The sequence below is a fragment of the Zootoca vivipara genome, chromosome 12, assembly GCF_963506605.1.
Source record: "Zootoca vivipara chromosome 12, rZooViv1.1, whole genome shotgun sequence".
NCBI classification, from domain to species: Eukaryota; Metazoa; Chordata; class Lepidosauria; order Squamata; family Lacertidae; genus Zootoca; species Zootoca vivipara.
In genome coordinates, this window is record NC_083287.1 from 59,569,497 (window position 1) to 59,591,655 (window position 22,159).

At 48.7% G+C, this 22,159-nt stretch overlaps 2 protein-coding genes across 2 annotated transcripts; both read right to left on the reverse strand.

Moving 5' to 3' along the window:
* Positions 1–1,393: 1,393 nt before the first annotated feature.
* Positions 1,394–13,926, reverse strand: LOC118078645 (zinc finger protein 420-like). The gene is made up of 3 exons (XM_060280502.1): positions 13,883–13,926; positions 10,100–10,273; positions 1,394–8,781 (listed from the first exon to the last, which is right to left on the reverse strand). Exons 2-3 carry the CDS (start codon positions 10,230–10,232, stop codon positions 7,001–7,003), a joined length of 1,914 nt encoding a protein of 637 aa, XP_060136485.1. The 5' UTR covers positions 10,233–10,273; positions 13,883–13,926; the 3' UTR covers positions 1,394–7,000.
* A 1,880-nt stretch (positions 13,927–15,806) lies between these two features.
* LOC118078646 (uncharacterized) lies at positions 15,807–22,159 on the reverse strand. The gene is made up of 11 exons (XM_035102567.2): positions 21,901–22,159; positions 20,558–20,612; positions 19,908–20,090; positions 19,154–19,405; positions 18,260–18,376; positions 18,018–18,119; positions 17,706–17,828; positions 17,464–17,556; positions 16,937–17,029; positions 16,481–16,545; positions 15,807–15,955 (listed from the first exon to the last, which is right to left on the reverse strand). The coding sequence occupies exons 2-11, from the start codon at positions 20,610–20,612 to the stop codon at positions 15,923–15,925; spliced, it is 1,116 nt and encodes a 371-aa protein (XP_034958458.2). The 5' UTR covers positions 21,901–22,159; the 3' UTR covers positions 15,807–15,922.

The window sequence follows — 22,159 nt, forward strand, 5'->3', positions numbered from 1 at the left end:
AACTGCTTTAAAGGCGCAGAGATGCTTCAACTGCGGAGATGTAGAACATTTGCAAAAGTTTTGTAAAAAGCACACTAAGTCTGAACATGGTTCCAGAGGTGGTGGCTAATCCCAGGGACACCCCCCCCCCCAGCTCAAGGCTTTGATCACACACTGTTCCAGTCAACGTATTCAGTCTTCTTTTGTCATTGATTCTGGTGCCACCCAGCATCTTTGCAAAGGCAAAAGCCTGTTCATCCAGCTTGAGATGCAGGAAGGAACGATTCATCAAGCTGATGGAGGAGTGTTGCAGAGCCAGGGTGAAGGGACGGTGTTTCTCAAATCCCTCAACACAACAATCAGGAATGTACTATATGTCCTGCACCTGGCAGATAACCTTCTGGGCGTTTTGCAGCTCACTTCACAAGGTTTCTGTGTGTGTTTCACTAAGACTAAGTGTGAGATAATCAAAGGCAATGAGGTCATTCTGTATGGCAAATTTGAGAAAGGTTTATTTCTGTTACCTTATTATACTGATATTATTGATGTTCATTCTAATGCTGTAAATTACGAACAATGTTGCAAAATGTCTGTGGGGGGAAATGAGAAATTGCATAACTGTGTACATGATTACCATCACAGGCTAGGTCATTTGCTTTTTCAGGCAGTTGCTAAAATGCCAGACATGGTTGAAGGCATGTCTTTAAGGGCGTGTGTCAGATGCGCCCCGTTGCTGACAGAGGCTGAGAATGCAGAAAAGCAGGAAGAAGAGATTAAGCAGGAATGCAGAATGGAGCAGCAGCAGCCAAGCTGCAGTAGAATAGAAGCCTGAGCTCTGAGAACAAAGAGCAGGAAGGGGGGAGTCCGAGGGGGGGAAAACAGACTGTCAGTTTAAGCTCCTACTCATAGACAGGGACACCGGAAATAGCCTATCCGAAAACTCGTAGGCTCGAAAGAGTTTGCGAGAGGCGGAAAAGGCAAGAAGCAATAAACCTGAGGTAATTACTGCCAGAGTTGTCTTGCTTCTGTGGGAGAGACCCAAGCCATTACAGAGTGTAAGCATCACATGAAATGCATTTCCTGTGCTGAAAACAAGTTCAAAATGTTTCCCAAGGGAAGAAAGTCCAGGATGGAGGCTTCATTGCCCTATCAATACTTACATGCCGACGTTGTAGGACCTCTAGCTCCATCCAGAGGTAATTCACAGTATTTTTTTGGCCACTTCAAACTCCTCCCTCCAATTCTCCAGATATGTTTATGTCTACATAAAAAGGTAAAGGGGCCCCTGACCATCAGGTCCAGTCGTGTCTGACTCTGGGGTTGTGGCGCTCATCTCGCTCTATAGGCTGAGGGAGCCGGCGTTTGTCCGCAGACAGCTTCCAGGTAATGTGGCCAGCATGACAAAGCTGCTTCTGGCGTACCAGAGGAGCGCACGGAAACGCCGTTTACCTTCCAGCCAGAGCGGTCCCTATTTATCTACTTGTACTTTGATGTGCTTTCGAACTGCTAGGTGGGCAGGAGCTGGGACCGAGCAATGGGAGCTCACCCTGTTGCAGGGATTCGAACCGCCGACCTTCTGATCAGCAAGCTCTAGACTCTGTGGTTTAACCCACAGTGATGCATTTTCCAGGTTTAAGGATGTCTACGCATGGCTGAAAAATGTGCATGATACACAGGTGAAATGTTTATTCACAGATAGAGGGGGAGAATTTTGTTCAACTGAATTTGAACGATTTCTGGCTGAAATCAAAATGCATGTCCCAGGTCCCCATGGCAAAATGGTCTCTGTGAGAGGGTAAATCAGACCCTGCAACAAGGTATGAAAACTTTGCTACATGATGCCAACTTGCCAGACCCTTTTTTGGGGAGAAGCTTTAAACTGTTTTATTTATTGCTACAATCGCAGGTTCCATCAGCCATAGGCTGTACTCCTTATGAAACGCTATTCCAGAAAAAGCCTTTCATCAATCACCTCAGAATATTTGGTTTAGATGTCTGGGTTCATACACCTCAGGACAACAAGCTGAGCAAACATGGTTTGCATGGAATATTTATTGGTTATGAGAAAGGTGCTTATTATGTTTTAATGTCCGATATCAAAATAATAAGGTTGACTGGGAGCATTAAATGCAATGCGAAATGGGACAATGTGGCGATTTTTCAGTCTCACCCCATTTCTGATGATGCAGGTAATTAATCTGATGGTGAAGGTGAAGGTGATTCTGATTGCAATGGTGATGCTGCTGCAGATTCTAGTAGTGATACAGACACAGCTGATTACAAAAGCACCAAAACATCTCTCAAGCCATCTGATGAGTCTGATACTGACTTAGTTGTTGTAAAGGTGATGTTTCCCCTTCGCATTAACACTCCAGCACCATCAGGATTGGTACCTACAGTCTTTATTACATATATACAAGAATCAGCTACAGTTCAGAATGACATGTCGGAACCCGTTGAGTCAGATTCGGGGAGTGGCTTCCTACGATTCCTGTGCCAACAAAGTAGACGTGGGAATCACATGAGATGTATTTGATCCTTATGTTTCATTTCCCTTCTTGTTTGTGCTGATTTGAAAGCCCCCTCCCTTCCTGAGTCTGAGCTTCCTTCCTGAGCCTCTGGGCAGTTGAAGGGCTCTTCAGCATTCAGCATTCCTGAGCCCTTCCTCCACCCTCGCCTCCACTTCCTCTGTCTCTGGGCGGTTGCAAGGCTCTTCAGCATCCCTGAGCCCCTGTTCTGCCGCCTCCTCTGTCCATTGCTCCTCCGAATCCTCCCTGACAGTTCTTCCTGGAAGTGTGCCCAACAGCGATGCCTCAGGTTAAGTGTTAAGTGGCTCTTCTTTTAGATAATGCTTCCAGTTATCCAACCCATTGGCAGACTGCCCTCGTCTGGCCTGTCTTCCCCCTCCCCCTGATACCGGAGTGCCAGGTCTAGAGAGGGAGGGGGGTTGCAGCTGCCGGGTGTTAGCTAGGAAAGTTGAGCCTTCTGCCTCATCTGCAAGCTCACTTGCTTACTGTGTCCTGGGGAGCCAGGTTCCTAACACCACTCCCCCCCCCCCAAGGCTCTCCTCCTCGTTTTCCTACCTCCACCCACTGGGTCTAGGCCTGTCAGGGAGTTGCAGTGAAACTCCCTTTGCAACTCAGGAGCATGAACATCTGTAGTGAACTCCCAGGATCTCTTGGAATGGCCATACCCCTCCCACTCTATCAGATCCTGTAGCCTCCTTCTGTTCCAACGGGAGTCCAAAATCTGCGCCACTTCAAACTCCTCCCTCCACTATCACTGGGGGAGGGGGTGCTTCCCTAGGGGCTTGGTAAGGGTGAGGAGGAACCACTGGGGATACCAATGCCCTGTGGACATCATGGAAGTTGGCCACCTGAGTCTGAACGTTACAGGATTGATCTGTTCCTATCACTTCAAAGGGCCCCACCTGCCGAGGATCCAACTTCCGGCATCTACCCTTCTGGGGCAGGTCTTTTGTGGATAGCCACACCTTGTCTCCCAACCTTATCTCTGCACCCTGTTGCCCCTCTCTTGTACACTTCCTTAGTCAAGTCCAACTTAAACTCTCCAACTTAAACAAGCTCCCTTAAACTATGCAGCACCGACAGTCTGTCCTCTGGTGAAGGAAAGGTGTGTGGATGACGCCCATGATTGGCGAAGAAGGGAGTTTGGTGAGTCGACTCATACAGGGCATTGTTGTATGCTAACTCCGCCAAAGGCAGTTGGGACACCCAGTCATCTTGCTGATAGTTCACATAGCACCAAAGGTACTGTTGCAACATGGCGTTAGTCCTCTCTGATTCCCCATTCATCTATGGGTGCCTTGCCAAAGTGAGATACACCTCTACCTTGAGCAATTGCATAAGTCTTCCAAAATCGTGAGGTGAACTCATCACTTGGTAGCGGGTTTTAGACTGTCCAAAATGTCCAGCTGTAGGGTTATCACGGCACTGCCCTAGGACCTTGGCTTGCAGTTCCCCCTCTGGGACATAGAGTGCCTCTCCCTTATACATCAAGCCATCTTTCTACTCGAACCCTTTGGCACTGCCTGCATCCCTAAGCAGTGCCTCTAGCTTGGCTTTAGCGAACTCATCTTCAGCCGTCTCCCATCGGAACTCAGTCACCTCCACCGCCGTGACGGCCGCTAACTGCAGCTGCTCTGGCTTCAGGATATGGAAAGACACGGGAACCGGCTCTCCTCCCTGATACTCCAGCTTCCTGGAAAGGGCACCTGCTCCCTGGTTCTGACTGCCAGCTACATATTGCACTCTGAAGTCAAACTTGGCAAAGAACTGCGCCCACCGGATTTGCCTTTGGTTGAGGTGCCTCACTGTTTGCCAAAACTCTAGGTTTTGGTGTGCCTGATGCTGTGCACCCTCCAGGAAATGCCCCCCCCCACCTCAAATGCATCTCCAATAGCTAACAGCTCTTTCTCCCACAACATGATGAAGTTTTGCTCAGAAAAAGGTAACTTCCTGGAAAGGAAGGAGCATGAACGCAGATTGCCAACCTGGTCTTCTTGAAGCAGCACAGCTCCCAGTGCCCTATCAGAGGCCTCGTTCTCCACCACCATCAGTTTATGGGGGTTGGCGTGGCCTAGGTGCTCCTCTGCGGCGAACATGGCCTTGAGTCGCTCAAACGCTTGCGGAGCCTCTGCTGTCCACAGATAAGGTTTCTTTTCCCTCAAGCAGTCAGGGAGGGGCACCGTGAGCCTGGAGTACCCGGCCATGAACTTGCAATAGCAGTTCACGGACCCCAGAAACCTTTGCAGATCCTTCTTGTTTTGGGGCTCCTTCTATGACACCACCGCCTACACTCTGGCCGGATCCATGTGCTGTGCACTCCTCCCGGCATTATACAATAACCCAGAAACTCTACTTCTGTGATGTGAAATTTACACTTCTTCAACTTTGCGTAAAGTCAGTGCTCTCTCAGCCTCTGTAGCACCTCCGCCACAGGCTGCACATGCTGTTCTGGGCTCTCAGAGTAGATAAGAAGGTCTAACACGTGGTTGATGAATGCCTGGAACATCGCTGTCCCCAACTGCAACCCAAAGGCATGTCCAAGTATTCGAAGCTGCCATACCTGGTGCAGAACATTGTCTTCCACTCATCTCCCTCCCTCACATGTATCAAGTTATAATCCCCCTTTAGGTCCAGCTTTGTGAAAATCTTTGCAGACTGTACCCACTCGAGCAAATCCCCGATGTGGGGCAAGGGGTAGCAGATTGGCAACATAATCCTGTTCACGTGTCTGTAATCAACACAAAGTCGAAGTTCAGAAATTCCCTTCTTCACAAATAGAACAGGGGATCTTCCCAGAGCCTTGGGTGGTCTAATGAAGCCTCATGCTACATTCTTCTCCAGAAACGCCTTCAGAGCAGCCAGCTCTGCCTCTGACGTGGAGTATAGATGACTGGTGAGCATCTGAGCCCCTGGTAATAGGTCTATTTTGCAGTCATAAGGTTGGGGAGGGGGCCAAGCTGGTCGGCCTCCTCACAGAAACGTCCTGGTAGGCCTTGTATTGTGGGGGCAACTGCCTTTCCTCTCCTGTCAGAGGTCCCAGCACATCGACTTCCGGGTAGCCGCGAAATGGCAGGTGGGCGGAGAGTCTGACAGCTCCATTTGAGCGTGTTCAGATTCGGCTCTGTGGAGGAGCAGGGGGAAGTGTGAGAGTGATGTGTACCCTCAAGAAAGTCTCAGAAGGGAGTCCGAGGTGTCAAGAGGTCCTGCGACCCACAACGGCACTTCGGTGGGCTCTCTTCTTTGCCTCCGTGTCGAAACACAGGGAGGGGGAGCCGAAAAAGCTGGCGGGTTAGGCAACATTGCGCCTCCACGGAGCAAGGCTTCTGATCAGCCTTTGAAGCAGTCTACTTATCCAAAAACTTCAAGCTGAGCATTAAGGTGAGAAGTATTTATAATCATTTAAAATTTGGTAAAAACAGGAAGATTTAAAGGAAGTCTACTCCCGTCTGCGGTAGTTTATGCATGAGAGCCTTTACAAGTGGAAAATTTGTGGATTATTTTCCCTTTGGAGTTAAAGGCAGCTAATGGGCGACAAGGGTTGTGGATTATACAAAGCTCTTTAAAGACCAATCTGGTGTAAACAGCTCTTTAAAACTTTGAACTTGACTTAAAATTAATTTCAGCTTGACCTGAACTTGGAATTATTTTTGAACTTGACCTGAATTTGAGAGTTAAAAAGCTCTACAATACAGTATAATCTCCAACTTTGGTTTAAGCAAGATGTGTGCTATTTGGTTTCTTTTGGTTTTATTCCTAAATCCATTTATGTTCCACAAGAGCACTTTCAGATCCATCCCAATGACTAATTCTTTTGTCCCCTTACCCCTCTCCCTCTCCTGCCTCCTTTTCTTCTACTTCTGTTCGTTGTGTTTCCTCTAATTCTCCTAAGTCTTTTTATATATTTTCTCACAAAAGAACTTGCCTTCATTGGTTCCACACTTCTTAGTTTTGTTCATTGATAAATAAATAAGATCCCTTCTGGATATTCCCAACAAAATGCGACAGTTTTCTTTTTTAATGTTTCCGTCAATAATCTATAGTTAGGCTCTTTCTTTAATAGTCTTATGGGGATTTCCATTAGAATAATCATTCTTTGTTCCTCAATCAGTAGTGATTTCCCATGGAAGATGGAGCAAGCTTGTTTCTTTCTGCTCCAGTGGATTCAAGTAACAAGAAAGGAGATTCCTCCTAACGATCAGGAAGAACTTTCTGATAGTAAGAGCAGACAGTGAAAAGGAACTCCCTCATAAGTGGGTGGGATCTCCTTCATTGGGTTTTGTTTTTTACAAAGAACTTGGATTATTTGGTAAACCAATTTCCAGACACTGAGATGTTTTCTCTCTAGTATGAATTATTTGATGGGAAGTGAGATTTGACCTGTGACTGAAGCTCTTTCCACATTCCAAGCACTGATAGGGTTTCTCCCCTGTATGAATTCTTAGATGAGAAGTGAGATGGACACTTTGACTGAAGCTCTTCCCACATTCAAAACACTAATAGGGTTTCTTGCCTGTATGAATTCTGTGATGGGAAGTGAGATTGCCCTTCTGACTGAAACACTTTCCACATTCTCTGCACTGATAGGGTTTCTGCCCTAAATGAATTATTTTATGGTTCCTGAGATGGGCAATTTGACTGAAGCTCTTTCCACATTCTTGGCACTGATAGGGTTTCTCCCCTGTATGAATTCTTTGATGGGAAGTGAGACTACTCTTCCGATTGAAGCTCTTTCCACATTCCAAGCACTGATAGGGTTTCTCCCCTGTATGAATTATTTGATGGGAAGTGAGACTCTGCCTGTGACTGAAGCTCTTTTCACATTCCAAGCACTGATAGGGTTTCTCCCCTGTATGAATTCTTTGATGGGAAGTAAGTTGGGTCCCCTCCTGGAACCTCTTCCCACATTCGAAGCACTGATATGGTTTCTCCCCTATATGGACTCTTTGATGGAAAGTGAGAGCATCTCTATGACGAAAGCTCTTTCCACATTCCAAGCACTGATAGGGTTTTTCCCCTGTATGAATTCTTTGATGGGAAGTGAGATTGGAGCTATATCTGAAGCTCTTTCCACATTCGAAGCACTGATATGGTTTCTCCCCTGTATGAACTTTTTGATGGGAAGTGAGACTATCATTCCGATTGAAGCTCTTTCCACATTCCAAGCACTGGTAGGGTTTCTCCCCTGTATGAATTCTTTGATGGGAAGTGAGCTTGGTCCCCTCCCGGAAGCTCTTTCCACATTCCAAGCATTGATAGGGTTTCTCCCCTGTATGAATTCTTTGATGAGAAGTGAGACTCTGCCTGTAACTGAAGCTCTTTCCACATTCCAAACACTGATAGGGTTTCCCCCCTGTATGAATTCTCTGATGGGAAGTGAGATTAGCACTCAGACGAAAGCTCTTTCCACATTTGAAGCACTGATAGGGTTTCTCCCCTGTATGAATTATTTGATGGGAGGCGAGATTGGCTCTCTGACTGAATCTCTTCCCACATTCCAAGCACTGATAGGGTTTCTCCCCTGTATGAACTATTTGATGGGTAGTTAGACTCTGCCGGTGACTGAAGCTCTTTCCACATTCCAAGCACTGATAGGGTTTCTCACCTGTATGAATTCTTTGATGGGAAGTGAGCTTAGTCCCCTCCCGGAAGCTCTTCCCACATTCCAAGCACTTATAGGGTTTCTCCCCTGTATGAATTCTTTGATGGTAAGTGAGTTTGGTCCCCTCCCGGAAGCTCTTTCCACATTGGAAGCACTGATAGGGTTTCTCCCCTGTATGAATTCTGTGATGGGAAGTGAGACTATGCCTCTGACTGAAACTCTTTCCACATTCTTGGCACTGATAGGTTTTCTCCCCTGTATGAATTCTCTGATGGGAAGTGAGACTAGCACTCAGACGAAAGCTCTTTCCACATTCTTGACACTGATAGGGTTTCTCCCCTGTATGAATTCTTTGATGGGAAGTGAGACTATCCTTCCGAATGAAGCTCTTTCCACATTCCAAGCACTGATAGGGTTTCTCCCCTGTATGAATTCTTTGATGCAAAGTGAGTTTATCCTTCTGACTGAAGGTCTTCCCACATTCTCTGCACTGATACAATTTCTCCCTACTCTGTGCTCTTTCATGTGAAGTGAGGCTATCCCTCTGAACGAAGGATTTTCTTTGATGGGAGGTGGACTGGGAGCTCTGACGGATGTTCTCTCCACACTCTGACTTCTCTGCCATGTGGACTCTCTTGTGGTCCCCCTTGTTCTTCCCTTCCAATTCATCACCATCTGCAATGAAGACAGAAGCTAATTAGAGCGTAAGCCATGCTAACTCTGCCAAAAGAGCTCCTGACTAGGCATTTGGCTCTGCGATGTTGAATGTTCTCTGTTCTCTCCTGCTTCTGCTCTTTGTTTCAGTTTAAAGCAATTCATGAACTCATACACTGACCACTAATGAAGAACCATGTTATAAATATTCTGGCAAATGTATTCTGCTATTTTTGAGATATACAAATCATGTGAGAAGACTCAGTCTACCTATTTCTATCCTTTAATATATTATTCCTATTACCCTTGTTTTTTAAAAAGCAAATTAAAAGGTATTCCAAAAAGTAAAGAAAAAGGCAACACACGGAGACCCCATCTGCATTCAGTTGTGGCTAAGAGTTGTGGCTTCTAGTGCTGCGCAATGGATCTGTACGTTTTCTGACATTGGTGCGGCATTCAGATCACAGTACTGGTTTTAGACATTTTGAGCTGTGGCGGATTAGTGCTTGCTGAAGACTCCGGTGCATTGGGGGTTAAACTATCCCTCCAATGATAGGCAGTTCTCCAGGAGGTGAAACTAGACTATGTTTAAAAACAAAAGAGGGATAACCGTTAGGGGGAGTCGGTTGGGGAAGGTGGATAGGGAGTGTGGGGAGTGAGGAGGTTAGGTTTGGAGGGAGGAAACGCTGTATTAAGTCTGTGTCCTATAATGAGAGGAATGCGCTGTAAGTTACCAGTGAAATCCATGTTCTCAAGTTAATAAATAAAGTTTAAAATGTGCCAAAACGCTCATTGACTCCAGCAGTGTGTCAGTTCCTCCAGTTGTGTGACTAATAAGAGAACCGAGCTTCCCTGGGGTCAGGAGAGGAAGCTAGTTCAAAGTACTTCTGACATACTAAGGGCTGGTCTGTGAAGCCAAGAAGGCCACAAAGTTTCCCGAGGGAAAGGCTAACCAAAGCAGTAGGGATCCATGAGAGGGAAATCCCACTGGTGGGAAGGTGGTGAGGGGCTTTAGATAAAGTGCCCTGAGGTAACCCAAAGCCAAGCCCTATCTTTTGTGAAACTGGAGGTTTTCATCCCGCTTTTGCCGAAAGAACAGTGGGAACTTCTGTCTGGGTGTTAGAGACCTGTTGTCCCTTCACATTCGCCAGGGATCTGTGATCTATTCCCAGCTCAGATGACAAAGGCGCAGGCAGGCAGGTGGAGGAGCCCAAAAAGGTGCTCCCCGTCTCCGTCCCCATCCACCTGCCTGCCTCCCCTCACTCCCAAGCGGAGGAAGCCCCAATACCTCTCCAGCTCTATCCAGCCATGTCCGCATCTCCACTCCCCTGGAACTCACCAGATCTCTCAGAAGTCCCTGGGAGGGAATGCTCAGAGGTTGTGGGGAGGGATGCAGGAGACAACCTGACCAGGTCAACCGTCCATCTTCCCCCTTCCATCCTCGCTAGCTTTGCAGGATCTGTCTCTTTCATCCTTCCTGAGGAGTCAAGGAGCCAAAACAAGCTGCAGGGTCCTGGGAGAGAGGAAGAAGCAAAGGGAGCCTCAGAGGCCCTGCAGGGATTCTCCTGCCCTAGATGTTCTCCTGCCCCTGGAGAAACACAAATGACCAAACTGCAGGAGGCAGTCGAAGACAGGAAGGCCTGCCATGCTCTGGTCCATGGGGTCATGAAGAATCGGACACAACTAAACAACTAAACAACAACAAAGAAGTCACATCATTGTATCATTCTTCTCAGTTCCAATGGCATTTAGGACCCAGGGAAGTGAGGCATAAGGGGAGGGGTCAGTGAGCCCCCCATAACCCCCCATGACCGGTGAGATCCTGCCCCAAGAGTGGGGCCAAGCCTGGAGCTCAGGTTCTACCTGAGACCACAACCTTTCTGTGACAGATCTATGATGTCTTGAGGATGCTTCTGGAGATGTATTATGGGAATCCCAGAAGGGACCAGCAGGGAAGTATTGGAGCCAGAAAGGGGGGTGAAGGGGAGAGGCTCCATGAGGCCCAGACTCTGAGAGGGAGAGAAATGAGGCTGCTTCTCCTGTCTTGCAGGAGAGTCAGCAAGAGACAACAACAACAACCATCTTTATTACGGTCCATAGACCCATCAATTCGTTACCAAGCGATACACAGCTAGGACACCCCGCCCTCAAACCACTCAGACATCTTACTCAAATTCGGAGTAGGAAACATTAGTTCTTGTGACCACCGATAAAAACTTTGCCACTGCTAGTGTTCTGGCATTTGACCGGTCTTCCAATAGGAACCTGATATAGAAATCCTCTGATTTTCCTGAGAGCAAGGCTAGCAGGGGTGAAATCACTTCAGCCCTGGCTTGCTCAAACTTCCCACAGTGCAGCACAATGTGTTTTATAGAATCTACATCATGGGTGCACGAGCACAGTCTTTCCTGGTAGGGTACTCCTCTCATCCTGCCCTCCAGCACTGCAGAGGGGAAAACATTCAGTCTTGCTTTTGTGAACAGCCTTCGGTAGTTTGGCACTGTCAAGTTTTGAATATAGGCTGCTGGCTTAAAGACATGCCCATATTGTACTCCTACTGCCAATGGACTGCAGATCGCAAGTGATTGATGTCGTAGATCACTGTGTGAATTATCCCAAAGTCTTTGCTTTAAGGTCTTTAGGGCACCTTCATATCCCAGGCAATAGAGTTGGGTGGGTGACAGACCTAAAGCAGTGGCTTTTCTCGCCATGGTTTTCTGCCATTGGCTGATGTATTCCTCATTGTTCAGGTATTTATACAGTCCCTCCCCGAGTTCAAATACTGCAATCTTGAGCCAATGTTTTAGTGCAGCCCACCATGCCTTTGTTGAAATTGGGCATTCACCCGTTTCTAGCAGGAGTATGGAATTTCGAACACAATTGGGCACCTGAAGCAAGGATCGAATAAATTGTGCTTGGAAGCCATCTAGCTTAGGCAGATCCCCATTCTGCCAGACGTTTGCTGCGTACAGGATTTGGGGGACAGTTTTTGCATTGAATACTTTTAGAGCTGCTGGTACATACTTGCCGCCCTTTGTATGGAAGAATCGGAGTATGGCTAGTTTTGTAATCTCCGCCTTTTGAAGGGAGGTTTGCCAGTGGTACTTCCATGATCTTGTATGGTGGAATGTTAGTCCTAAATAGCTGAAATGTTTAATCTGTTCAAGTTCATGGCCATCCAGCGACCAGTTTAACCGGGAAAAGCTTCTTTCAAATACTAGGATTTTTTATTTTTCATAATTTATTGTTAAGCCATTTCCAAGACAATAATCAGAAAATTTCATCAACAGGTGTTTCAAACCCGGTCTGGTGCGTGAAATTATGGCCGCGTCATCGGCATAAAGCAACAAGGGGGTCCTTCTCATACCTATTTTTGGAAGGTGACCATCTGCGTCCATTAGGCACTCTTCTAGATCATTTAGGAATAAGCAAAACAATGTTGGGGGCAGGACACAACCCTGTCGAACCCCCCTACTCATTTCGATATTATTTGATAGCTGTCCCTGCGAGTCAGCAAGAGAACGGAGAGTGGGGTCATGCTGGGAGAGAAGAAGGGTCATCTAGTCCCACTAGATGCAGGAAGGGTTGATGGAGCAGAGTTTGGTCTGCTCTGTCTGGCTTCTCTCCGGAGGGATTCTGGCATCAGGGGTCTTTCCTTGCCAGCCAAGAGATGCCCTCAGTGTTGGGCTCCAGTCTTCGGCAAGCAAAGGGGGGGGACAACCCCTGAGCTAGGAAATACCCCATGGCTCTGCTTGCCTGCGCAGCACCCACCCCCCACCTGCTCCTTGGTCCCCAGACACAGGGCACCCCTCCCGCTGCGCTGCCCTGGCCCTGCGCCAGAGAGGCCAATCAGAGGGACTCCTTTGGGGTCTGGGCTGAGGGCAAATTTCCTCTTGCGGGAGGAGTGTGGGGCTCTCAGCGAGGCCACTCTGATGCTACGGCTGCCCGGCCTTCTCAGAGGGCAGCAATCATTTTGCTAATCATTCATTTTTGTAACAGACATTCTTCCCATCAGAGAAAGTTCCATTCTTCCCCATGTTTCAAAATTCTTTTTTCTTCTTCCATATTTTAACATAATTATCTTGAAATATATTAGGGTTGTTGTTTTTTCTGTTAAGCATGCTCCAATCTATTTCACTTTATTCTTTATCACCAACCCACTCACTCTCTCTCTCTCTGAAATTCATTTTTTGACTTCACATCCATGTTTTTCACTCACACCTTTGTCCCCCCCATTTATTCTAAGACCTGCAGCATTTCCAAACAGCCTTATTGCTTCTAAGACACTACGAAGAGGTTCCTCTAAAGATAATTCCACATCATCTGCAGAGGCCTTCAGTTTGTCGTTTTGTTGCCCCACCCTGACCTCCTTTTATATCTTATTCTTCATGCCAATACTTCTAGGGCTAGTAGAAACAAAAGCGGGAAAGAGGACATGTCCCCTTCTGTATCTTATGTTTTTCTAAAAGAGTATTATTTAAAATCATGCTTGTCATGTGTTCTGTATAGATTGTCTTAATTCCCTTCAGAAAAGTGTCTCCAACTCCATTGTTTTCTAATACCTTGAAAGCTCACTTTGGGATCAGAGAGAGAAAAGTTTGCAGACCTGCCACCCAGACAGATCGCTCTCCTTCTTCTTGCATTGCCTCATCCCCCTAAGAACAATATCTTGGGGTCCTTAAAGCGGCTTCCCATCCTCTCCTCTCAAGTTCCTTTGGACCCTGGCAAGCCCAGGGCAGCCAGCTCAGCCCAGTCCCCTGGCTCTCTCCTTTTCTCCACGGAGAGGCTTCCCTTGAGGCTCTGGGATGGAGACCTGAGCTGATCTGGAGGAGGGCCTGGCGGGGGGGGGGAAGGAGGGCCTGGCAGGGGGGAGGAGGGCCTGGCAGGGGCTCCCCCATTGCAAGGGGGATTCTGGCCATTCCTCCCCCCCCAGACCCAGAGAGGAAGCAGCGCCGCCCTGGATGCAAAGGAAGAGCAGAGCTCCAGAGAGGAAAGGACCCTCTGCTCCCAGACTTGGGGGTCTCCCCCTGCCATTCAGAAGCAGAACCGCCCCCTGCAGCCCTGGGACCCCCTTCTCCCCCAGACAGGCACCCCAAGGGGGAAGAGAGAGGAGGAGACTCACCGAGGCAGCAAGTGGAGGAGACAAGAGAGAAGAGATACCGGAAGGGGCTGGGCATGCGGGGTGGGGAGGACCTGTTCCTGTCCTCTGGAGGACCTGTTCCTGTCCTCTCTAGGACTCCAGCTCTGTTCGATTTAACCCTTCGCAAGCTGGGACGCCACGCCACCTCTGAGTGGCTGCTGCTCTCCAGGGCTTCTGGTCACGTGGCATGGTGGGGGGTCTCTCCCAGCCCCCCTTGGAGATTCCAGTGGCGATTTGCATGTGACATAAATGCTCTCGCCTCTGAGCGAATCCTTCCATTCCCTTGCTCTGTTCTGCATCACTCCCACTTCCCCAGAGAGGCACTTGGGCACGGACTGGCCAGGATTTGGGGGGCAGACCCTACAACCAACGGCCTTGGAGTCCCACTTCAACCCAGAGATGAGCTTGATTGATCCCCCCACTTCTTCCCAATGGAAATCTTCCCTCCCGCCAAGTCCCCTGGTGGGGAGACGCCTTCTGGATCAAGATAAAGCCTTTGTCCTGGGTGGACATTTCATTCCCTGCCTGGTGAGAGTTGGACAGGAAGTGGCTGCTCCTCTTTGCAGACTCCTCTCTCTGAAGATGGTCCAGGCCCCGGAGACTTGTAGAATCGGAAAGGGATTTTCTGGCTGGCATGTCTGGGGCTCCTGATGCCCTAGTCTGGTTGTGCAATGGTCAAGTCACAGTGACTGTTCCCAGGTGGCTTCCCTCACCTGTGGAGCCCAATCAGTTGCCTGGTGGAAATCTTACAGCAAGCTTGGCTAGGCTAGGCACCACTACAGGTGTATATGCCTCTGAATACCGGTTGCTGGAAAGTGCAGGTGGCCAGAGTGCTGTCCTGCTCATGTCCTGCCTGCAGGCTTCCCAGAGAGGCATCTGGGAAAAGAAGATGCTAGACTTGATGGGCCATTGGCTTGAGCCAGCAGGTACCTCTTCTAGATTCATAGATTTGTATGGTTGGACGAGACCTCAAAGGGTCATCTATACATCCCCCCGCAATTCAGGAATTGCAGCTGAAGATTCCCTGACAAATAGCCATCCAGCCTGTGTTTAAAAACCTCCAACCAAGCAGAGTCGACCACCTTCAAAGTGGGTTCGTTCTATGGGGAAACATCTTTGACTGTCAGAAAATCCTTCCTAATGTTTAGCTAGAATCTATTTGTGTAATTTGAATCCATCAGTTTCCGATACGTGGCATTTTCTTTTTAAGTCGTCGTGAAAATTCGTCAGCATTGTAGTGTGAATTTCTCCTAATAAACACTTTTGCAAAGCATCTTTCCCTAAGACAACAAATTTGTGTATATTAGTATATCTACTAATATACCGTATGCATTTCTGTACACACGTCAGTCTGGCCTATGCATTTTTGTAGGGCATTAATTGGCTGAAAAATTACCATATGAAATTCTAAGAAGTGTCAGTTTTGAAGGACAACTTTGCTCTGCTTTGTGTTTTGTTTCCAAGACTGTGGATGGGGCAGATTCTCCTTTAAATGTGAATTCCTCACATTTCCATATGACTTATGGAACTCGCTGATGAATCTGGGAGACCCAGAATTCAGGGAAAGGGGGGTTAAGTTTGATATAATGGGTTTAAATATTCATGTGATATAAGAATTAATACTTAAATTTATGGAAAGCGCGCCTTGGGTTACAACCTGTTTTGCTTTACAACCGAACCTCCGGAATGGATTATGGTTGTAAACCAAGGTACCACTGTACATGCAAATGAGAGAAAGGAACAGTATAGGCAGATAATGATTACATGGAAAACAAAATAGCACGTTTATGCAATTACTTGCATTTACTGTTCCTTATGTAGTAAACTGCTCTTCCTCATGATTCATTTATATACAACATGCGGTATACCAATGACAAACTTAGTTGGTCTCTAAGGTGCTATTGGAAGGAATTTTAAAAATATTTTTATTAGCACTGTGGGTTCGGTTTGGAGAGAATTCCTTTAGAGGGGACACAGGCAGGAAAGATCTGGCGAGATACAGGAGGGAGCACAGGAGCCGGCTCAGAGGAACTGGATGGTCCCGCTCTGGATGGCCTACAAGGAAAAGGAAAGGGGCAGAGTGGTAAAGGAACCCTTTGGACCGGTTCAAACTGAGAGACGTTCTACGCGGAATCTCCTTTCAAGGAGGAGGAGGAGGAGTTTGGATTTGATATCCCACTTTATCACTACCCTAAGGAGTCTCAAAGCGGCTCACAATCTCCTTTCCCTTCCTCCCCCCCCAACAAACCCTCTGTGAGGTGAGTGAGGCTGAGAGACTTCAGAGAAGTGCGACTAGCTCAAGGAGCGGGGAATCGAACCCAGTTCACCAGATTACGAGTCTACTGCTCTTAACCACTACACCACACTGGCTCCCTCCACACTGGAGGTTTCGAAGCCTAGGCTGGGGTCCCATCCAGCTCGACTGTTTCTAGGATTCCATGTTGAGACTTCTGCCTCGAATGGGGATTGGGCTAGAGACCCTCGGGTGCCTTCCATGAGTATTCTCTGTGGGCAACAGGTCACCCAGCCAAAAAAAAAAGCTTCATTTTTTTCGCAACCCGGCAGCCCGGCCAATAGTACCTTCTTCCAATTTTCCCTTCTGGAGGTTCGGTCTTCGGCCGTCCTCTTCTTCATATCTGCACAATCTGCAAACACAACCAAAAGTCAGGTTGAATGACCCTCGGAGGTCCCTTCCAATGCTTCTACCTTGAGATTCTTGCCTTGCGGTGGGGTTCAGCTAGATGACCCTGGGGTCTCATTCTATGATTATACAATTCCTCCTGTGACTAGAGGCCCATATTATGTTGGTTGGTTGATTGATTGACCTTTACCTAGAGGAGGTTAGGCAAGGAACTGGGCGAAACTGAGGCTCGTCTAGTCCAACTGCCCTTCAGTGCAGGAATCTCAACACAGAATTATACAATGGTAGAGTTGGAAGGGACCCCCAAGGGTCATCCAGTCCAACCCGCAGCAAGGCCGGGGATTGAACCCGCCACATTGGAGTCCTCTGCAGCAAGCAATGGTGGTGTTACTTACGGACTGCAACAATCGCTGTAAAGGGGAGGAAGCACATCCCGGCAGTTCCTGCGACGACAGGCGTCAAGTCCACCGGTGTAGCGCATCCTTGCTCTGTGAAGAAAACAACAGTCAGGCCAAAGTTTTAAGATATTTTAAAAACTTTTTTCCCCAAACCAGGACTTTAGGGGCAGCAGAATCAGCTGGGAAGAGAGGAGTGCAGGATATTTAAAAAAATAATTTTAGGTGGGTGCCCTTGCTTCTCTATTTGAGCCTACCTGCTTTTGTAGGTTTCATGGTATTTTGACAAACACACAAGACGTAACCAGCTGTGCTCTTACATCACTGTGATTATAGTTTGAGACTTGCGGGCAGTATACAAATTTAATAACTAATAATTATTATTATTTCATTTGCCATATGGGATTTATCCGTTTTCTATGTGTTGAACAAATCCATGCCAAAATACCCCAAATTTAAGATGACATTAAATGGCATAGAAACTGAATACGAATGACATACAGATTTAAGCCACCTGCCAGTCTCACCTTCCAACTTCACGACCTGCCTGATGAGGAGACTGCATGTCACAGCGACCAAGATCACCCCCGTCGGGGTGCTGAAGTCCACCAGCCGCTGAGCTGCAGGAGAGAAGGGAATGGAGAACCCATCACAGCTCCTCAGCTGGAAGGGATCCCAGGGTCATCTAGCCCAACCCCTCACAAGCATCCAGAACAGATGCTTCAAAACCTCTGAGGATGGAGAACACTGCTCAGCCCCACTGACCAACCTGCTGGGTCGGTGATCTGGTGGATCGTGTTCAGGCTGAAGGCTACGTTGCCCAAGACCAGCAGGGTGACCATGACGACGTAGAGGAGCAGGAAGAGAGGCAGGATGAGGGCAGCCGAGAGTCCTGGAGAGGAAGGGCAATTTTGGAACAGTCGAGTCAGATGGGGCCCCCATGGGTCATCCAGTCCAACCCCCTGCAAGGCAACTAGCCATCTATCCTTCCAAATGAAACAGACTTTTTTTTAAGGCTGTGCATTCGTTTAAGCGGCAAATCAGCTTCTTTCTCTTCTCCGAAAGCCCCTTCCCCTCTCACCTTGATCGTAGCTCCACAGGATCAGGGCCACGAAGGCCAGGGCTGAAGCCAAGCCTGTCAGTCCATTGACGTAGATGCTGAGCCACTTCCAGGCCTTTCCTCCTGGGGAGCGAGATGCACATCACAGGGCGGTAGGCTTGGATGGGACCCCTAGGGGCATCCAATCCAACCCGCAGCAAGGCTGTTGGCGGAAGCTCCGACTTCACCCCCCCAGAGGGACCTCCAGAAAAAAAGACACTCACGGATTCGGAGTTTGTGGGGCTGACACAACGGCAAGAGGATCCCCCATCCGGAGAAAGCAGCACTCACCAGGGCTGAGGCGGAGAGCTGGAAGGCCACCCCCAGCATCATGGAGATCCCTACAGGATGGAGCCCATTGGGGAGAGGGAACATCAAGCACCTCAGGGAGGAAACACCCTCTTCCTCTTCCCCTCTCCAGGAGTGTCACCTTGGTGCCATGGCGCCGAAATTTGTGGGTGCCCAGCCCCTTCATGGGAATGTTGTGGGTGGTCAGGCACCCATGCCTCTCCCCTGCAGAGGTTGGGTGACTGTCCTGAATGCCTGAGGGGAGATCTGAGGTTTTGCCTCCCCCCCAAAAAAATATCCGGGCTACATTGCTTGGGGTTGGACTAGATGACCCTTGGGGTCCTTTCCGAATCTATCCTATTCATTGGAGGTTTTTCAGTGGGTTGGGCTGGATGACCCTCAGGGGTCCTGTCCAACTCTACCATTCTACAATTCCCTGGAAAGATGGATTCAGAGGTTGCTTTCGCTTTCCCTCTCTTCCCTCTCTTCTGGAGCAGCAGAATTATTGGGCCTCTTACATGCCTTTTATCACTGGAGAAATGTTGGGGGGAATCATAGATGGGGGAGGAGGGATGGACTAGGAGGTCCCTCTTTTCATTGGAGAAATGTTGGTGGGAATCCTAGAATCCTAGATGGGGAAGGGATCCCAGGGTAATCTAGCCCAACCCCCTGCAAGACAAGAATTTCAGCTCAAGCATCCAAGATCCTGGAGGAGGTTTATAGATCTTTCGATCAGGGACCCAGTGCGAAACATGGCAAGTGGTAACAGGGGAGAGGAGAAGGCCCAGATTCTCTGCTTCCGCTTTGCTTTTTACTCGGCGCCTACTCACCTGCCGTCACGTCCAGCCGGGGCGACTCCTTCCAGCCCCAGCGATTGCTGGCATTGCACGAGTACGAGCCGCAGTGGGACGTCTCCATCCCGGGGAGGAGAAGAACAACATCCCTTTGGCCCCCGGAGAGCGGTTTCCCATCCCTTTTCCATTCGATGGCATCCACTGCGCCCCATGGCACCTGGCATGATAAGCGGATGCCTGGCTTTTGCGGAGAAGGCTCTCTGCGGATGACTGGCTGGGCAGGAGGTTCTGGAAACGGGGGGAAAAACCCTAAAGCTGGAAGGGACCCGGAGGTTCATCCAATCCAACCCCCAGCAAGGCGGGAACCTTTTGCCCCAAAGAATGCAATCCTGTCTCAGAAGGGAGCATTTTGCCCTGTTAGGCCCAGAGAGGAAGGTCTGCTGTTTTTGACCTTCCTGGGGTGGCAGCTTCCTTTCTGTGGCTTGCTTGTGGAACTCACTGACACTGGAGTCCCCTTGCGTGAAGAGGGGGATTTCTCCGCCCCTCATTTTTGGTGCATGTTTAAATGGGAGCGCATGTGCGGGGCCCAGCCTGCCTTCCCCAGAATTAGGGTGCGCATGGGGGGTGGGGGAAACAAGATTAATATATTTAATAACATTTTGTGGTCCTTTGTGGTGCAACATTCTTCCCATCCCCTTAAAGTGGGGTGGCTCTTCAAGAGGACAGGGACTGCCTAGGGGGAGAGGAGAGAACTTGATGCACCCCTAGGTATCCCCCTGGCCACACTTACTAAGGTCTTCCAGGGGGGTGACCCATAGATCTGGGAATCCCGTGTGCCACTGCAGAATGTCCCCCGATGACTGCGTTCCCCACAGAGCAGGCAGCCCTCGATCGGATGTGTTCTCGGGAGCAGGGAGCAGGAAAGGGGACCCCATGGCAACTTTGGCCCACAGGGAGGACAGCCAGAGCAGCACTGCAGAGAAAAAGGGACACAGAATCAGAGCTGGATGGCATCCTGAGGGTCACCTAGTCCAGCCCCCGGCAGGGCAGGAGTCCAAACGTAGAAGCATAGAATAGTAGAACTTCATTGCAGCCCAGCTCCCTGCAATGGAGGGGTCCCTTCTGGGATGGATGGAAGAGCTGAGCCTAGCAGTGGGTTGGGATAGATGACCCCTGGGGTCCCTTCCAGCTCAAGCTCTGGCAGGGCAGAGTGGCTGCCTGGAGGACATTCGCCTTGGCGTGACATGGAGCCAGAAATCCAGGCGAGTCAGGGGACTCTCCTGACCGCAAATGACGTCTCCCTTTCCGCTCTGGCTCGTCTAGGCAACCAACAAGAGCGGAAAACTGGACTGTGTCCAGGTTGGAAATGTACACAGCCAGACAGGGAAATGTACACAGTCCAGAGTCTGGGTGCAAGTCAGGCACTGTGCAAATGGTTACCTGGCACCAGCAAGCTGCTTGCTGCCATCTTCCTGGTGAAGAACCAAATCCTCATCTGCGGAGAGAAAGCAGAGGGAGAATGAGAGAAGGGACCCTGAGGGTCATCCAGACCAACCCGTTGCGATACAGGAAGATGCTGCTGTCTCTGAAACCTGCAACCTCAGCATTCCCCGCAGCTATGAATATGAATCCTTGGCGTTCTCTCTCCAGATACGAATCCCAATCACGAGAAGCGCTGGGAATGGCTCCCTGCACCAAGCCCCCCTTCTTTCTGGGACTGCCCTGCGGAACTCACGGACACTGGGGTTCCCTTGTAGGAAGAAGAAAGGTGTCTTCAGCACGGGGCGAAATGAGAAATGCCAAAGGGAGAGGTCCAAAGGACAAAACTATATTTTAATTTTATTTTAATACATAAAAGTTTGGATTGCCACCATCCATCTAATAGGTCTGTACTGTCCCTCCTTGATCTCCCATTTTATTTTTTATTTTGTACTCCATCCCTCCTTGGTCTCCCCATTTCCCTTGCTGCATATCCTTGCTCCCAGCCCTGGGGAACACCCTCCCACCAGATACCAAGGAGAAAAACATATACAAGACTTTTAGAAGACATCTGAAGGCAGCCCTGTTTAGGCAAGCTTTTAATGTTTAACAGACCATTGTATTTTAATATTTTGTTGGAAGCCGCCCAGAGTGGCTGGAGAAACCCAGCCAGATGGGCGGGGTATAAATAATTTATTGTTGTTGTTGTTGTTGTTGTTGTTGTTGTCGTCATCATCATCATCATCATCTTAATTTCTTTTCGCTACTGCTCCAAGTTCAAGCCCTACTTGCCAGTTCCTCCAACTGTTCTACTTATTTCAAATGCTTTACAAAAGGGTTTCCACTCCTCCCTCGACTCCTCTGGGTCCCTAATTTTGGTCATCATATCAGTTTATTTGGTCATCATATCAGTTTATTATTTTGGTCATCATATCAGTTCTGCGAATCAGGCTTCTTCTCAAAATTGACAGACTTTCAGCTGTTTGCAAGGAGCAAATCCCTCCAAAGCACAGTGAATGCTTGAAGCGCCCCCCCCCCCAAAAAAAATTCAGCTGAAAATGCAACACACCGTGAGACTGGAGAAGCCCAGCTGAATTTCCCGATTTGCAAGTGGTGTGTGTGGAATAATGTTGACTACATAGAATATCATAGGGGGTAAGAAGTCAATGGCTAAATTCAATGTATTGTTGATAGTTGTTATTCTTGTTGTTCAAGGATGACGATGATGATGATGATGATGATAATTAAAGCCTGCAAACTTTTGAAAACTAAATAAACATTTGTAGAAAACGGTTGGCACTCACCTCCCCGGCAGTCGCGCTGGATGGTCCTGGGCGTAGCGGTGAGGGAGAGCCAAGTTGCCACACAGGAGGGGAGCAGGGAGAACTTTGCTTGCCTTCTTGAATCTTGGAAGGGACCCCCCCCCCCAAGGTGATCCAGCCCAACCCCGGCCGGCAGGAATCTCAGCCTAGAATCATCGGGTGGCAGAGCTGGGAGGGAGGCATTTTTACCCTTCCCATCCAGCTGGCAGGCAAGCCAAATGGACGGGAAGTGCCCTCCCTT

Excerpts from the sequence above, each read along its gene's own strand:
- LOC118078645 (XM_060280502.1), bottom strand. The coding sequence starts at position 10,232 with ATGAAAGAGACAGATCCTGCAAAGCTAGCGAGGATGGAAGGGGGAAGA. Across the intron at positions 8,782-10,099 it reads AGGGACTTCTGAGAGATCTG|ATGGTGATGAATTGGAAGGG; the intron begins GTGAGTTCCAGG and ends TCTTCATTGCAG.
- LOC118078646 (XM_035102567.2), bottom strand. The coding sequence starts at position 20,612 with ATGAGGATTTGGTTCTTCACCAGGAAGATGGCAGCAAGCAGCTTGCTG. Across the intron at positions 18,377-19,153 it reads CCGGCTGGACGTGACGGCAG|GGATCTCCATGATGCTGGGG; the intron begins GTGAGTAGGCGC and ends TCCATCCTGTAG. Across the intron at positions 15,956-16,480 it reads GAAGGGAAAATTGGAAGAAG|GCCATCCAGAGCGGGACCAT; the intron begins GTACTATTGGCC and ends TTTTCCTTGTAG.